Raw genomic sequence first — 18426 nt, 5'->3', positions numbered from 1 at the left:
GAGGGTTCAAGAGGTAATGCAGGTGATGGGGGGCATGGTTCAGGCAGTAATGTGAGTGATGGGGAGCAATGGAAACGGCAGATGAATCTTCATTCACTTGCCCGCCACTCACCTCCTGCTGTGTGGCCCAGTTCCTAACAGGCCACGGACCGGCACCGTTCCACAGCCCAGGACCATTCCACAGCCCAGGCGTTGGGGACCCCTGGGTTAGAGGATTCTTGGGTGTAGGTTTTTCCCTTTCATTGCTTTAAATAAAACATGCCACTCCCTTCTGGCCTGCAGGGTTTCTGCTAAAGGTCAGCTGACAGCCTTATGTGAGTTCCCTTGTATGTTATCTCTTGCTTTTCCCTTGCTGCTTTTAACAGTCTCTCTCTTTAATTTTTGTCATTTTAATCGCAATGTGTCTTGGTGTTTTCCTCTTTGGGTAAGTCCTGTATGGGACTCTCTGGGCCTCCTGGATTTGGATGCCTATTTCTTTTCCAAGTTAGGGAAGTTTTCAGCTATTATGTCTTCAGATATGTCCTCTGCCCCTTTCTCTCTCTCTTCTCCTTCTAGAACCCCTATACTGCAAATATTAGTACACTTGATGTTATCGCAGAGGTCTCTCAAACTGTCCTCATTTCTTTTCATTCTTCTTTTCTTTTTTCTGTTCAGCATCAGTGATTTTCACTACTCTGTCTTCTATTTTATATATGTTTTCCATAAAGCACCTTACATGAATTTTTATCCATTCTAAGAAGTTTCTGACTTGATTTTCTTAAGTTCTACAGGTAGTCAATCATATCAATTGCAAATAAGAATTCGTTTCCTCCTTTCCTGCTGTTTTAATTTTTCTTACTAAACTGGATAGAACTTCTAGAATAGGGATAGCAAATATGTTTCATATAGAGTCAATCCTTACCTACTGGTTGTCACAGTGAAACATTATGTTGGGAAGAATTCTAAGGGCACCTTTTTTGCTTTGCAGTAATACAGATAAAATCCTAGGAAGGTTCCAGAAGAACAGCTAAGGCCCACCAAGATAAAGGTCCTGAAGCTTTCTATTTTGCTGTTCACTCATCCATTTTTCTCTATTATTTGCCTCCTTCTGCTTCATTGGTTTTCCTTCTTCTGCCTTTTTGAGCTCAATACTCAGTTCATTTTCTTTTTGAAGCATTTAATGCTATGAACCTACCTCTATCACTCTGGCCGCACTATCTAAATTTTTACCCATATTGTTCATTATAGTTATTTTTTCTAATAAGTCTTTTTAAATGGCAATTCTGATATGGTTCTAGCTCAAGTTATTTAAAGAAACGTTTTTATGTTCCAGGCATTTGAGGCTTTTATTTACATTTTTATTATTAATCACTAGGGTTACTGTGATATTGTCAGCTACAGTGCTATGAATAATTTTAACTTTAATAATTCATCCTGGGTTTTTTTGTAGATTATATGCTGAATTTCTACTACTCTTCTCTGGATAAGGGATCACGTCATGAGTGAATATTTTCCTGTCATAATGTGGATAATGAGCCTCCTGTACAATAAAATCACAGTCTGCTAATGCTCCTTACCTTCCCAATAGTTAAATTAGATTCCCTGTTTCCTCTTGCTGCACCTCCCAGCTATCAGGTGCTCATCCATTCCTCCACAGCTACCTGTCCCTCTGCTCCTATGTGTTCCACTGGCAAACTGGGATTTTTTTTCCCCTTGGCACTAAAGTGGATTTTCAGTCCCTTGCCTCCAGTCTAATGATCATACCTGTATCCTAAGTTCCAGTCCTTCCCAGTCAACTTCTTTCTACTGAAGTTTACTTTTCAATAAACCAATTAATCACAAAATATACTATCAGGACAGAAGGAGAGACCCAATATCTTGGACTCCTGGGATACCTAAATTGTTTCCAATCCAAAATGATCAGATAATGAGTATTCTAGTTCCTCCAGCCCATAAATAAAAATGTTATTCTACAGAGTATGCTTCTTTGTTTGGACTTAAAATATTTCAGCACTGGTTTTTAAAAGCAAATATTAAACAGAGTAACTTTAATGCACATATTTTCTCTATTGCATTCAGCTTAATTTCCAATTTCATGTTTTTCCTTTCATCAATACATACCAGGCAACCAATTATGAAAAAAATAAGCTACACCTCACATTTAGAATTACTGAGGTTTGAAAGAATTTACCAGGACAATGCTGACTCTGAACTTTTCAACTTGGTTTTACACTTTTTATTCAGCCAAAAATAAAAGTTATACTGGTTTATTTTTTTTTTTAAATCAACAGAAGTCAGTACTGTGGTCAACTTATAAACACCTGCAATAACATACAAGAATTACTGAGTTTGCACAGTTATACCCATCGATTTCTACAGAAATATCAAATTGTCTATGGTCAAACATTCTGAGAAATTTAATAATATCTCTCTAACCTTGACAGTTTTTCAGGCAAAGTTGGGAATTAATCATCAAGATTATAGAATTCTTATGCTAGCTCTATCATGGAGCCCAGGGATCAGGATCAATTAGAATTTCTTTCATCACCCATTAACATACAAACTTATATTTGCCATTCAGAAATGATCTATAACTAAACACCCCAAAACTTTTAAATAACTCCAAGCCCAGAATGTCTATGGCAGTTAAGGAAAACAAAATTCCTTTAGAATCCAAGAAAAATTAAACTAAGACTAAGCTGCCATAATACTAAAATTTTTCAGGGAGCCATTTTTTTAAAGAATTACAGTATATACTATAAAAAGAGGCTTATTTTCCTATACAAGACGTAACCATTGGGAGAACCTGGGTAAAGAGTACATGGACTTCTCTACTATCTTTGCAACTTCCTATAAATCTATAGTTATTTCAAAACAAAAAGATTTTAGAAAAGGACTAACAGAAAAAAAGAAAAACTACTGATACAAATAACACATGAAAAAATCTCAAAACGTCATGTTAAATGGAAGAAGCTAGATACAAAAGACATGTATTATACAATTCCATTTATAAGAAATTTCTAGAAAATGAAATAATATAGCAAGAGAAAGCAATACTTGCCTGAGGCTGAGGCAGAGGGGTAGGAGTGGGAACTGACTGGAAAGGGGGACAAAGGAACTTTTTCGGGTGATTAAGTCTTCTAAAATTGGACTGTGGTGATAAACAGCCAAATTTACTAAAACCATATACACTTAAAATTGGTGAATACTCTGGTATGAAAATCATACCTCAATAAAGCTGTAGAAAAAGGGTTAACGGCAGAATCTAGGTGATGGATATACAGGTATTCATGTAAAATTCTTTTAACTCTGCTGTATGTTTGAATATTATAATAAAACATTGAGGAAAATTTAAGTTTTCATGAATGATACAATTAGAAATCAAAAAAAACTGCATTTCCCCTGGCAGCTCACAGATCAAGAAAGATTCAATAAAAAGATAAGTCAATAGCCTCCATTCAGTGGTATGATCCCACATCCCACACATGCCACACTGAAGCCCTTGCTTCAAATGTGTTTGAATGAAGGGTCTGGATTCTAATCCCTGATCAAAGCTGTCTGTCTGGACACTGTTCCAAGAATCCACAAGCTGCTGCTGAGGGCAGCTGTTTATTCATTCAGGCACAGAATGGAAACCCAAGCACAAATATCTTACATGTTTTAATCACCACATGGAGAAAATTCAGGCTTCAGTTTTCTGTAAATTGTAGTGTTAGCAATATCAAAGTAACCAAGAAACAAAAACCTCACTCAGAGTTTTTACTTAAGAATTATAACTTTTCCACAAAAAAATTCCCCATGAGGTTCTTTAAATGGAAAAAGAACCAAATGTGGTTTGTATATGTTAACATCATCTTCCCTTAATTAAACTCAAATCCACCAAAACCTAAGCATCTTATTCAACAATCAGTAACAAATATTAGACTTAGGCAGAAAAAGATAAGAAACTGAAATTGTGAAACTATAAAGAGTAATATATTTGTGGAGAACATCTTTTGCATTTATACCACTTTCTAAGATTCCTATTTTTATTACTAGTACTAAATTTATGCATATCCCAATTTCAAAGAGGAAAGTAGTCTCACTAGGCCTTAAAAATGAAAATGAAGGTGCTTTTAAATCTCCACAGATGTATATCTAAAGAGAAACAGATATTGTCATATAATACTCAATTTATTTTTTTAAATAGCCAAATTTTATACCAAAAGTGTACTCCTCTTTACAAACTTCAAAGGGAGTGTGTATATTTGGCACATTTATTAGGACAGTATAAACCTGTAAATAAAAATGTCAAAAATTATTAGACTTAAGCTGGGTGTTTCTAATTTGTTATTTTTCTAATTCCCTACTATACTTAATTAAGAGGGGGCATTATACTTACCACATATCCCGCCCCACAAAGCAGGAGGAATATAAGTGTTGAATGTGGATAGTCAGAAGAGATGTTTGCAAAATGAACTTTACATTATACACGCTTGCCCCTTTTAAACTCTTAAGATGAGTGTGAGGAAGGGGGACGACAAGTGCTTTATCTATTACTGAAGCTTAAGGCTTACAATAATTACGATTAGTAAATAATATGAATTCTATAAGTGCTAAGAAATGAAATATAAGATACAGATTAGTCTGTTTCACCAACACTATGATTATGTAAATAATCACATGAGAACTAAGTCAAGAACTTACCTTTGTGCTGGCCACCCCGATCTCAGGCCCAGCATTGATGTGAACTCCACAGTCTGTCTCTCTTGATATGGAACTGCCAACCGTGTTTGTGATCCCGACAGTTAAAGCTCCTCTCTCCTTGCAGTACCGAAGACCCATCAGGGTATCTGCTGTCTCGCCTGGGTAAAAAGGAAGACAAAAGTCACACACAGAGCAGTCAATATATGCTGTTTTTTAGATGCAAAAACAGAAAACTGACTACTCTTTCAACAATATCATTTGTTTTATTATTATTTTTTAACTGAAGTATAGTTGATTTACAGTGTTTCAGTTGTACATCAAAGTGATTCAGTTATACATATGTATTTTTTTCAGATTCTTTTCCATTATACGTTATTACAAGATACTGAGTATAGTTCCCTGTGCCATACAGTAGGTCCTTGTTGTTTATTTTATATATAGTAGTGTGTATCTGTTAATCCTAAATTCCCAATTCGTAGCTCCCTCCCTTTCCCCCTCATTTGTTTTAAATAAAATTTAAAACATGTACTTAAAAGAATAAATTTGTAAAACTTTTAATAATAGGATCCGACTTCTTAGGATCGTCTTTCCTTCTTTGTCTTTAAAAATTCAGCTCTTCTGAGTGTAAAATGTGTTCATTTTACTAACTCATTAAGAATTCCATAACATCAAAATAAACCTATATTTGTCAAGTTATCTGCAATAACCAGTTTATCTTTAAATATCAGTTTTTCCAACATATGCTATAGTTGTTAGAAAGAATGACTTTCCTTTTCTTTAAGTCTTTAAAATTAGCATACCTGACTGACTAATGAAAAAGCAAACATCATCTCGAAAAACTGGGGTGTTTCTATCCAGGAAATCACTGGCTAGCTCCACCATAACAGGCAACTCAGTCAGCTCTTCAAGAACTTGACGTGTCTGCAGAGAAAAGATGACTTGGTCATACAACTTTACATCAAATACTCTTTCTCACTGGACTTCCTCAGACTCAATGTATAGTTTTCACTTTTTCTGATTATAAAAATGATACATAATGCAATGTTAGAAAATACAAACAACTGAGATTAAAGCATAAAAAAATAAAATAACCAAAATCCCACCACCCAGGAGATAAGCACTGTTAATATTTTAGCACAAGTCTCTTTAGACAATTATCAAAGCATGTATAAATAAATGCATGTATAAAATGTTTTGAGAAGTGGAAAAAGCACTGTTCTGAGTTAGCTTGTATATTAACTCTAACTTCCCAATTCCTAATCTTTACATGACAATTCATATAATACCAAATCACTGAGAATTTCAAATGAGATGATAACAGATGTATCATAAACACTGAATGAAAAATGAAACATTTCAGAAATACTATGTATTCATAAAGAATGCTGTTTCTCAAAAAAAGTCAATATACTTTAAAAATCTTGTTTACGAAAGCTCACTATTTTCAAACTCTGTAGTATGGAGGGTAGAGTAGGGGGTAGATAACCTAGCTAGAATTAATTCAAGGACACTATTTTGTATGCTAAATCACACAGGATTTCTAATATTTGTTTGTTAACTACAGTAGTCTCAGCATCCACCAGAAAACCCAAAGCAAAACAAAACCCTTACATCTTCTCAAATTAGAGAATTCTAACACAGCATACATATAATTTATGCCCCACAATTCAGGCTTAGCATTGGATGAAACATTTAATCAAATTTTGTATTTCTGAATAGAGGGCTCATTCAATAATAGATCTAAGCCACCACTAAATTAGGCAATCCCTTAATTTACACTAATGTCTTTAATTCATTCTTTTTTTTTTTCCAGTGCTCAAAACAATCACTTTCTAACAACTCTTCCCTTCAAAATTGCACAGATTTTCCTTTTTAGGACAATGTAATTTGGGGCGGGGGGTGGGGAGGGGCGGGAGAAGGGGGTGCTTTAGAGAAGAAGAAAGCCTACTGAGATGCAAGGGTTGAGTGACCAGCTAGTTTCACTCACTCCTCAAATGAATGGCTCCCACAAGTGTAGATAATTAATATTTATGCCCCAGCAAATAAAAGAATTACTGTCATGAACTTTGGAAATCAATCCTAAAAGTAGAAACTGAGTGTGTAAGGGTTTTCTGTACTTACAGGAGTTGACATCAATAGCACATAACCTGTCTCTTTATAAGGGAAACTACATGTGGATCTGATTTATTGGACTAAAAGACTGTTAAATTCCTAGGCTTCTATATTGACAACCAACACACATCTTTGATACAGAATTTCAGCTTCCAAAATAACAATTTAAAGAACAAAGTCTATCAAAAAGAAGACTTCCTTTCTTTGCAGAAATGGGCCTACCTAGTAAAATCCTGTTGAGGTTCACACAGCCATCTGTCTGGGGCAAGTGAACAATGATACACAAAACCCAGTGATGGCTCTAACGGAAGCAGGCATGCGCTGTGGACTGCAAGGCCAGGATGGCATAAGAACTTTTCCACTCTTTGCCTTTCATGAAGTTAGTTGCAGGCAGTCTACCTGTATATCTAAGGACCTTTCTAAAGCAGATGATCCATTGATAAACAATTCCAAGTAGCTATTAAAATTTCTCTCCCCAACCTTCTTGATTTTTGCCATCACAACATGAAAACAAAACACGATGTTTTAACAAAAAATAGTTTGACATGGTGTGTTACTGGAGATACTGTTTATCTGCAGATATCTTCTAATACCCAAAATGACACAACTAAAATTTTAAGAAGCCACTTACTGCTACACCAGCATGATAACTTGTTCCACAAGCGATAAGAATCAAACGCCGGCACCTCTGGATCTCCTTAATGTGATCCTTCAGACCGCCCAAATTCACTGAAATAAAAGTTTGTGGATATAATTATTTAGGAAAGAACCATATGAAACAGGTAATCGCTTTATCATGAGTGGCCAGTGCCAATCTGGGAAACAACACTGCTGTTTTAAAGCATTCACATTCCTCTTAGGAAGCACAGTTCTCTCTCGTTTTGAAATGTAAACTAAGTAATAAGTCTGAACTTAACTGGCCACCCCCAACTTGTAATTAACCTTCCTCACCCCCTGACACGCCTACACAACTACAGTATCTACCACATCCTACCTTGTTCGGTCATTTTTACATTCCTCTCTTCAGATTAAAAGGTTATCTTAAAGGTAGAACTATAGGGACACGGACAATAGATCAGTAGATGCTGGTGGCTGGAGGTGGGGAAAGGGCTGACTACAAAGGGGCTTGGGGAAATTTTTCCGGTGAAGGATCTGTGCTAACTCTTGATTGTTGTACAGGTTGTTTAGGATTATGACCATGTTGTGGAAGTTGGTCAAAACTCGCTGAATTATACATTAAGAACAGTCAATTTTATTATACCTAATTATATCTCAGTAAGCCTGCTTGGGAAAAAAATTGTCTTAGTTGTGTTCACCTCCATTACATGCCCAGAACAGTGCTCTGAACACAATATAAACCACTCTCCTCTCAGTCTTTCCCATCTCAGTCAATGCCACCCCATTCACCTAAAGGCAGGGTCATCCATCCTTGGTTGCTCAACAGCGACTGCACAAGCAAGTCCTGTGAGCCCCACCTTCAAACTGTACCTCTAACACCATCAGCCAAGTCCAACATCCCTCCCCTGGACAAGAGCCGTACTCTCCTAACTTCTATTCTCTACCTCCTAGAGCCTGTTCTCCACACACAGCAAGAATGATCTTTTAGAGGGATTCTTTAAAAACATAAATCTGATCACAAAACCCTCCAATGAGTCTGTCCTCTTTCTGTCTCTATAGCCATGTATGTGTTCTGCTAAGGGTGCCTTGTCTATGGGTCCTTCTACACATGGCTAGTTTTCTACCTGTGAGAAATTTTCATCCAACATTCATTCAATTATTCAACTAATATTCTGAGCACCTACCAAGTGAATACACTGTCCAAGGCACTGTGTGGCTACCAGACAGTTCAGCGTCTGGCTGATAAGAGCAATGAGCATGCCCGTGGGCAGCATCCATCTCCATCTGACCCACCGTCGGTCTGTCTACTCTGCCCCTGCTCTTTATCTCCTCCACTCTTTTCTTCTACCTTAACTAGTTACAAAACGGAACCAAGGTATACGTTTTGCTTTTTATATTTTTGAATAGTTTACGTTCTTCCTTTTAAATTTCAATACTGAGAGGGCCGATTATATTTCTCTATTTTAAGAAACTAGTTATGGGGGCTTCCCTGGTGGCGCAGTGGTTGACAGCCCGCCTGCCGATGCAGGGGACACGGGTTCGTGCCCCGGTCCGGGAAGATCCCACATGCCGCGGAGCGGCTGGGCCCGTGAGCCATGGCCGCTGAGCCTGCGCGTCCGGAGCCTGTGCTCCGCAGCGGGAGAGGCCACAGCAGTGAGAGGCCCACGTACCGCAAAAAAAAAAAAAAAAAAAAGAAACTAGCTAAGTACAAAATAAAACAACGAAAAGCTTCACTGGCTTCCCAAGTAACTTTGGAATGAAGTCCAAACTCCTTACATGGCCTTCAAGTGGCCACAAGCCCTGCCTCCTGCTTCACTCTGACCTAATCTCCTAGCACTTCTCTCACCCAGGCCACCCCAGCCAGACTGGCATTCTGGCTGTTCCTTTTCGTGTATCTCTGTCTCAGACCTCGGCATGTATTGAAAAGACTTGAGGGAAAAGGAAACAACATTAAGAGGCTGGGTAGGGAGTCACGCAAAGGCAAATCAGTTTGGAGATGACTAAGTATAAAGTAGACAGACTATCAGAGAGACTTTTATTTCAGATGATGACCAAGAAGGACAGGGAGGTTAGATAGTGAGATTAGCTGGTCACAAGCATTTCCCTAAAATTAGTCCTAGCAAATTCCCTGATGGCCGAGGGGCGTTTGGGATAGTTCTGGGAGGAGTCGCCCATGGTCTGAATTGATGCTTTGGAGAGGCTCCTACTTCTGGTAAGGGAGACCACTACTACAGCAGGAGTGTCTGGAGGAAAGGGGTGGGATGGAGCGTGAACACCACTGAACACTGGAGGCTAGTCTCGCTCCGTTAAATAACTGGCGGTGTGACCTTTGGCCAGACCGCAAACTGACAGAGCCTCAAATTCCTTATCTTAACAACAAAAAAAGATAACGGCTATCCTGTTTATATTATAGAACTTTTATGAGGAACACATACCATAGATAAAAGTGCTTTTTAAAATCATGACTTTTCAAAGTTTATCTCCTTCTTTTCCCTTATAAAACAAAACTTTTTCCTAATCTTATTTCCATTCCATACCATAACAGTATTTACTGCTACTCTCCCCGTTCTTCCAGTTCAACCACCTTCCACAACCCCCTCTCCCACACCAGCAGATAACAGGTCCTGCTCTGGAGTGCTCCTGTTTCTCTCCTGGCCCCCCGCTGCCCTCCCATTCCCCATGGCTTTACCCCAGATGGGACAACATCCTTACTGGCGACTGCATCTCAGCCTCTCGCTCCTCCAATGCACACTGGAGACTGGTACCCAGGTCACTTCAGTAAAGCTCCGATCACCCCTGGCTCCTAAGTCTCCTAACAGCTCTGCAATTTCTACAAAGGGAGGTACCCTTCACACTCAACAGAATGCGTTCACGGCCCTCCTGGGCAGTTCCTCTCACCTTCTTCCCTAGACTTACTGCTCTCTAGTACTAGATGTGGCAGGCAAACTGGACTACATATTATTTCACAAACAAATTTCTGATGGTTTTCTACTATCTCCTCTTAGCAAATGCATTCTACCCAACTGCAGTGCTCCCATCTCATCTTTACCTATTCAAACCTTCCAAATCCTTTAAAGCACCACCTGCCTACTTCATGGAGCCTTCCCTGGCCCCCTGTCCACAAACAGATTCATTCTCTACTTTCTCTAAATTCAACACTAAACTTTAAACATTTCAACATTAAACTGTGTTTCTAATGTCATTTATCATATTTTACCTTTCTTTAAATAGTTAATTATGTATTCATCCCCCTTCTAAGAACCTCAAGGGGGAGACCACAGCAGAGATAACTTTCCTACAGTCCCTGATACGTTCAGCATGGTGCTCCACACACCATGTTCACCAGATGTTCAACTTATAATTCAGCCTTCAACAAATTTCACCTGCTGAGAAAGAGTCTGATGCCTCCAGAAAAGAAAAGTATACAAAAACCGCATTTATTCAGAGAAGCATTCTCTATCAGTTAGCAGGACGTGACATAAAAGAGAAAGCACTTAATATTATATGTATAACATAACAAATTCAGGAAAAGATTGTTGCATACCAGATATAATTTCTCCAAAACTGATTCCTAACACTGAGAAGCTTAGCCCAAAGCTTGTCTGTTAAACTGTTTATTAAACTGGTCATGAAGAATGTTCCAAAAATGTGATTTAGCGATAGTTTATGGATATCCTATGACCACAGAAAGTCAATCTCAAGCTCATCCCAGCAAGGTGCAGAAACTCCTGCAACACAAGGTCTAGAGAGAACTTCCAGAAGTAAGACCAGAGCTGCACTGTCACCCCAACTTAAACAGGCAGGAAGGTACAGGTTAGGTTATCCCATAAGGCATTAGGCAAACACCTGGAAAACCTCTGGGAAGTTCACACTTCACTCATTTATAAACTGAGAGAGAAAACCTAGGCTGAACAGATACAGCAAGCTTCCCAACAAGGGGACCAGGTCCCATTCTTCTGAGAATTCACAGTGTTCAAAACAGTCCCTGGTACATAGTAGGTACCCAATAAAAGATTTTTGTACTGAAAAGAAGTTAAATGTTCTTAATGGTACACTGAAGGACTTTTTTTTTTCTCCAGGAAAATCACCTTAATAGTCCCATAACTGACAACAATTTTCAAATGTGACTTCCTAGGCATTTTTTATATTTTTCATAACCATTTTAGAGGTATGTCACTTACCATAAAATTCACCCTTTGACAGTGTATGATTGTGGTGTTTAGTATTTCAGAGTTGTGCAACCATTACCACTATCTAACTTTAGACTTTCATCACCTCCAAAACACCCGTATCCATTAGCAGTCACTCTCCACTCCCCTGTCCCTTCAGCGCCTGGCAACCATTATTATTATTCCCTTATTTTTTATGGTGGTAAAATATACATAACATAAAATTTACCATTTTAACTATTTGTAAGTGTACAATTCAGTGGTATTAAGCACATTCACATTGTTGTGCAATCATGACCATCACCCATCTCAGAACTTTGGCATCGTCCCAAACTGAAGCTCTATACCCGTTAAACACTAACTCCCCATTTCCCCCTCTCCCCAGCCCCTGGTGACCACTAATCTACCTTCTGTCTCTACAAATCTAACTAACCTAGATACACCTCATATCAGTGGAATCACACACGGAAGGACTTTTAAAAGAGGACTGGGCTCCACTGATGGCTGGCAGCCATAGTTATTCTACAAAGGACAATGAACCCTATAAGGCTGTCAACGTCAACCCCCATGAGAGACTTTGAAATAATAACATAATTCACATGTAATTACCAGTATAGTCATCAAAGTTGACTCTTCCTCTCATTGTGTTCACAACTGACTCTGGCTGCTCAAAAATTTCCTTCTGCATAAATGAACTGAAGTTGCCTAAAGTAATATAAATTGTATCATTAAAACAAAAATTAACAAGCCAAAGGGTAAGAAATTTGTATTCAACTAAAAGTCTATCTCCTTCAATATAATCTTAGTAAGGTCATGCAGTAGAGAACAATATTCATATATGACATTTTACCCAATGGGGAGAAAAATGAACACGGAGGAAAAATACTTTTATTAACTTCATACCTAAAATATGCAATTATAGAAAAACAGGGGAGTGGGACAAGCTTAAGTTTTAGAGTCAGATCTAGGTTTAAATCATGATTCTATCTTTTAATAGCTAAGCAGCTCTGGGAAATTCCTTAATCTGTAAAATGATCTGTTCTAGCAGCTATTTCATAGCGTGGTAGTGTGGATTAATACAGTAAAGACTTGACATATAGCCATTATGCAATAAACGTTAGCTTGTTTTTCACCACAATCCCATCAGAAAGGACATTAAAAACCAAAATCACCATAATCACAATAGTTAATAGTAGCAAACATTATATAGAGCTCACTAAGCATGTCAGACACTGTTGTAAGGGCTTAATCCCCAAAACAACCTTAATGAGGTAAATCCTATTATCCCCATTTCATATATGAGAAAACTGAGGCACAGAGAGAATAAGAGAGGAACAAAGAATAGAACACAAACTATGTTTATAAAGTATCTTAAAACATCAAGTACCACTTAAACAACTGATTTCTTTTTTCATGTTAGAAACAAGAAACCATGAATTTGTTTGAAGAAGTATTGTCAAAACAGCAGACAATTTCTCCAAAGAATCATCCCCCTTCCTGGGGTTATCCCTTCACTAATCTGTATTATCAGATTCCTACACCAGGTCAGGAAGGAGAAAATATCCTTTCCATCGAGGACACCAAGGTGTAACAGGATAGAAAGGTTCACCCTTCATGATCTGCTGGAGTTCCATCTGGAGGGTCTGTACAGCTCGTCCAGGGTGATCTCCCGCAGTCCGTTTAATTCGATGGATAGAAAGACGGCCATCCACCACTGCAGCGACATCATCATCCTCGAGAAAGATGACACGATTGGTGTGTTCTATGACAGCACTAAAAATGTTCAAGGAGACAGTACAATCAATAATCTAGGATGATTATTATAAACACAACTATCATTAGGACAAAAGGACCAAGTTTAAATACAAAGTCTATCAACCTGCAATATCTCTGATAACTTTCTGGTTATCAATGCCATTCCCTACAGGGAAATGAAGGAGGGGGGGTGGTCACTGCAGACAATGAAGAAAAGGAACTCTGTGTGGCAACCAATTTGATGAGATCAGATGAGAAAGCATGCTTATTTCCTCTTCATCCTACCTATCACCAGTCCTAAAATCATAACTCCTAAATATTTCCCAAAGCTTCTCTCTGTGTCCACCACCACAAACCAGTTCAAGCTACCATCAGCCCTTGGCTGAACTACTGCAGGAACCTCCCAACTTCCACCCACATTCCCTCTAACCTCCCTCATCCACTCTCCTTTTCTGCCAAAATGGACATCAAAAGACAACCCTAATCAAGATTTCTCCCTCACCAACACACCGCTCAACAGCTTCCCTTTAGCTCTTAGGAAAACAGCAAAATGCCTTCACCATGACCCCTACACCTCTTTCTCTGGCCTTGTCTCCCACCAAACTTCCTCTCCCTATTCCAGCCACACTCACACCCAGCCCAAGATCTCACAGGCTGATCCATCTGCAGAGAATGACTGTTCTTCCCTCCACCTCCTTACCTAATTAACTCCTAATATCTCCTTAACTCTCAGTTCAAGCACCATTCCCTTAAAGAAATGCACCCATAGGAGGGTTAAGTCACCCTGTTATAAGCATTCTGTAGTTCGTGTCACAGCTGGAATTCTATACTTGGTGACCACTGACTAAAATTTGTCTCTCCCATTAAGGAAGAGCTCCTTAAGGACAAGTAACATTTTTATTCTTACCCGCCATTATCTCCTGAGCCGAGCACATGGCTTTGCTGGAATGTTCAATATGAATGCATGAGTGAATGAAAGAGGGAGACACTTCTGCAACTTCCAGATTACTTAAGCCAAACTGTCAACTCTGTAACAAACCTACCTAATGACAGCAATGACACATCTCAGCACCAACTACGTACCCTACACACCTGTAAAATTTAGACAACAGGAAAGCTTGTTTTCTCACTGAGATAATACATCCCCTGCAGTCGTGAACTGCATGCTCATTCATTTTTAGATCCCCTTACTTTCAGGCACAATGAATGATTCAAATAGCTGTTGGCGATTTGAGTGATTCCATTTTATCCTCATTACTATTCGAATTTCATTTATAAATGCCTCTAAGCATCCCCACTGCATTTTCTCTCAAAATGTCCTAGTCTAATACTATTTCCTATATAAAAGTGATTCTGCTGCCAAATACTTCTGAATTAAAAAGATATGTCCACGTTGGATTAAAACTACAATATAGGTTAGCAATTATACTATAATTGGTATGCTCCTAAGCCATTCTACTCTCCAATCTAAAATCTCTCCTTCCTATAAAACCTGGGTTAAGGCTCTTAAAAGAAGAGGAAAAAAAAACCACGAGCTCAGAGTAAATACACCGGAACAAGTCTCAAGGACTTATCTCCTTTGTACACTGACCTACATACTTTGAATTGAGAGCAAAAACGTTCTAGAACACCATCTCCAAAAAGGTCACCTTCACATCCTTAATTAACAAAGTTCTCCTCTACAGCATGACTAGATATATACAAAATGACTTCTTGGTTTCTTGTAGCATGAACAGTTTTACTAAGAATTCTCTCTGAATCAACCAAGGAAGCTCACCTTGCATCAGAAGCAAAGTAATACTCCACTGCTTTTTCTTCAACGGGGAAAAGGCAAGTTGTGCTGTCCACACGAGAGAGATTACAGCTTCCTTTCTTATCTTTGCCTATATTATAGAGTTAACAGAATCAGCACACATGTAGAAAACCATGGCTGATACAGAAATATACATAATTTTCTACAAAATCAACAAAAAACCATAGCAATGCATAATAATTCCAGCAACTTTTCAATGCCAGGTAGATCACCCTATTTCCATGCAATAAGCCAACAAGAACAACGGGCATAGAGAGAAAGAGCAACTATTAAGGACAGCGTGGCAGATACAGTGCTGTGTTATACGTTCTTTAATGTAATATTTCTTTTCCAAGTAAAAGGCAAATATTTAATGTCACTAAGTCTTTTTTTAATTTATGTATAGCCTAATTTTAATTTAACTTCATATAAAACTTAATGAAATTAATACATATAAGTTTGCATACTTAAACTTATAATTAAAGTTACATTAAAAATATCAAAACTGTGCAGTGAAAAATAAAATGAAGCCTAGTGGCATATTTTTATTATCTCCTAACAAAACTTCTCTCGATTTTAACAGTAAGTCAGCATAACAAGTCAAAGTTCAGGCTACACTAATTCTGATCTAAAAACAAAACAAAGATACTTATAAGTCTCTAACCATGGTATATCATACATGGCAGCTACTGCTAAGGACTGGAACTATAAACCCAGAACCTCTCCTTTCTTGAAATTGGATTTTCTTACATTACTTTCATGTCAGAATAAAGTACAGTCCTTTTGCAATGATAATATCTTTTACTTCTAGCACTTTAGAATTCTGGCATTTCTACTTAATTTGTCAAGCTATTGATGAAGAACTTTTTTCCTCTCTGCTTATTCACAACTGAAGTCAAAACTAGAAGGCATAATGAAGTTTGACAAATTTGCCAAATACAGAAAATACTATTAACTGAAGGCTATATAAATGTCACAGAGACAAAAAAGCACCTTTCTCTAAGATCAGGTCATAGTGGACCTTGTAACCAATGGATACAATGGCCAGAGGACACCATAAATATACTTGTAAAAACTCATATTGTGTCCATCCTCTAAAATGCATGTCTATAAAAACTTGATAGTAATTATTCTTAGTAACATACATTCAAAGTTCTCCACAATCCATGATTATTTGGTGTGTTTTAGGCATGAAAGTAAAATAGCTCTTTCCATCCAAATTCAATAGCAGAAAAGATACCACACTTTGAAAAACAAGTATAAGATGACATCCCAGAGAAGATAACACTATAAAAAGATAAAACAGATCAGTGTTTGCCAGGGGCTGGGTGTGGGGACAAGGGTTGACTACAGAGGGTCAGCTGAGGGAACTTTTTCGGGGATAAATTGTTCTTTATCTTGATTGTGGAGGTGATTATACAACTTTATGCGCTTGACAGAACCCATGAAATTGTACATCAAAAAGAGTGAACTTTACTGTATGTAAAAAGGTGAATTAAAAAACAGGCAAAAGGATAGGCCAGCACCTACATTTAAAAATTTTTAAATACAAACTACCTTTGGTTATAAAATGTCCTACTGGAGCTGAGTTTCACCATATTCTTTCTACAAATATTGGTTATTTCCTTCTTCAAGTAACAGGGTATATTTAAATACAATATTCAGAAGAATTCAAGGTATCACTGCCTAATTAAATGAAAAAAATATTACCACTTGACATCTATATGACTGTTACAATCTGTAAAATGTCTTCCCATCTATTGTTTATCTCCTCTGATTTCACTTAAGTGGAAACGATTATTATCATCCTGCTTTATTTGGTCAGTAGTTACACCTGGAGAAAACAGCAAATGCTTGAAAGCCAGTCCAGTGTTTTCCCCTTTATACAGCCTCTTCAATAAAAGGCTGTACTTTTTAAACTAAACTCTGCTGAGCCATACATTATCTACCTACTAGGAGCTAGAGAAATCAGGGTTACTAAAACACAACCCCTGATCTCAAAAAGATGTCTCACGATAAGTTTTTCTTCCAACTTCTTAAGACCTTAGCCAGTGTTTTTCCATTGCTTCTAAAAGCAGCCTAAGACATTGTACAAGGTAATATATCACATAAGTAATATATACATAAGCAGAATTATTAACAGAAATCTGGAACTCTGGATCCAAAATTTATACTGGTAGGCTAGTTTTTTTTCTGAAAAGAGAGGGAGGGGGGGGAGGAAAATAAGTTCTAACATCTCAGGACTGAAGGTTATTTAAGGAAATAACTTTTGCTCTAGGTAAAACAGTGAAAGCAGCTACTATCTAAAGATGAATAGGTTTAGGGTACTTTGCTACATCTTTTTCAAGAAATCAAGAACTATGCATTAATAATATGGGTTTCAATTTCCTGAATTTACCATTCCCTGTGTCTTTTACGGAGAGAGCTTTTAGTAAAAAAGTACACAAAAATAACACACCATTTTTGTCTAATTATATCAATAAAATGATCCAGTTTGTACAGCTAAAAAGATAAACTTCAAATGTAAATTTTAAAAAAACTCCAAATTCAAACAAAGCCCATCAGGTATCAAATGTAAAAATATAAATGTAAAATGTCATGCATAAAACAAAATCCATTTAAACATATTTCAGTTAAAAATTAGGCTAGCGGAGCGGCTGGGCCCATGAGCCATGGCCGCTGAGCCTGCGTGTCCGGAGCCTGTGCTCCGCAATGGGAGAGGCCACAGCAGTGAGAGGCCCGCGTACCGCAAAAAAAAAAAAAAAAAATTAGGCTAAATTATTCAAATAACTACCACAGAGGTCAATCTACAATAGCCTAGCACGCAAACACAATGCTCTTTTCCTAATCTCAGCATCTTATTTATAATAGTGCAGCCTACATGGTTTTACTTTAAAACAAAGGAAAAAACTTTAAAATTTCAACTATTTCCTCAAATCTCAGAGATCTTAAAGAAACAAATTATTAAAAGCAGTTTTCTAAATGCCAAAAGCAGACAGACAAAATACACTCCCACAAATTAGAAAAATAATGTCAAAATATGTTTCCCCATAAAATAAGCATATTTTTAGAGGCCCAGCACAGTCATTCACTCCAAGAACAAAGAATTAGTAAAGAATGAACAAAAGAGGATAAGATTCCTCCCCATCATGCAGAGTGCATTTCCCACCTCTTTCTCCCTGTGATCCCCACCATGTGAATTTTGATCCAATCTGAGTCCTAGCTAAGGATATACAACAGAAAAAAATTCTACTCGTCAGAGAAATCACAAAAACAAATTCTTTTCATGTCTAGACAGAACTATATATATGAGTG

General features: G+C 37.6%; 1 protein-coding gene across 2 annotated transcripts in view; it reads right to left on the bottom strand.

The window, feature by feature from the left end:
* Positions 1-18426, bottom strand: part of GFPT1 (glutamine--fructose-6-phosphate transaminase 1) — a 64953-nt gene that overhangs the window by 10949 nt on the left and 35578 nt on the right. Inside the window, exons 8-14 of one of the 2 annotated variants that reach the window (XM_007453423.1) lie at positions 18281-18334; positions 15097-15202; positions 13174-13337; positions 12174-12269; positions 7409-7506; positions 5466-5586; positions 4666-4823 (exon numbers count right to left, since the gene is read on the bottom strand). In XM_007453423.1, the coding sequence (XP_007453485.1) occupies positions 4666-4823; positions 5466-5586; positions 7409-7506; positions 12174-12269; positions 13174-13337; positions 15097-15202; positions 18281-18334 (797 nt within the window). The remainder of the gene's footprint in view (positions 1-4665; positions 4824-5465; positions 5587-7408; positions 7507-12173; positions 12270-13173; positions 13338-15096; positions 15203-18280; positions 18335-18426) is intronic. The other variant, XM_007453422.1, reaches the window with a different exon arrangement.

This window comes from Lipotes vexillifer, unplaced genomic scaffold (genome assembly GCF_000442215.2).
Source record: "Lipotes vexillifer unplaced genomic scaffold, Lipotes_vexillifer_v1.1 scaffold253, whole genome shotgun sequence".
Lineage (NCBI taxonomy): Eukaryota > Metazoa > Chordata > Mammalia > Artiodactyla > Lipotidae > Lipotes > Lipotes vexillifer.
The sequence above is the reverse complement of the archived record's forward strand: the minus strand, read 5'-3'. Positions and strand labels throughout refer to the sequence as shown.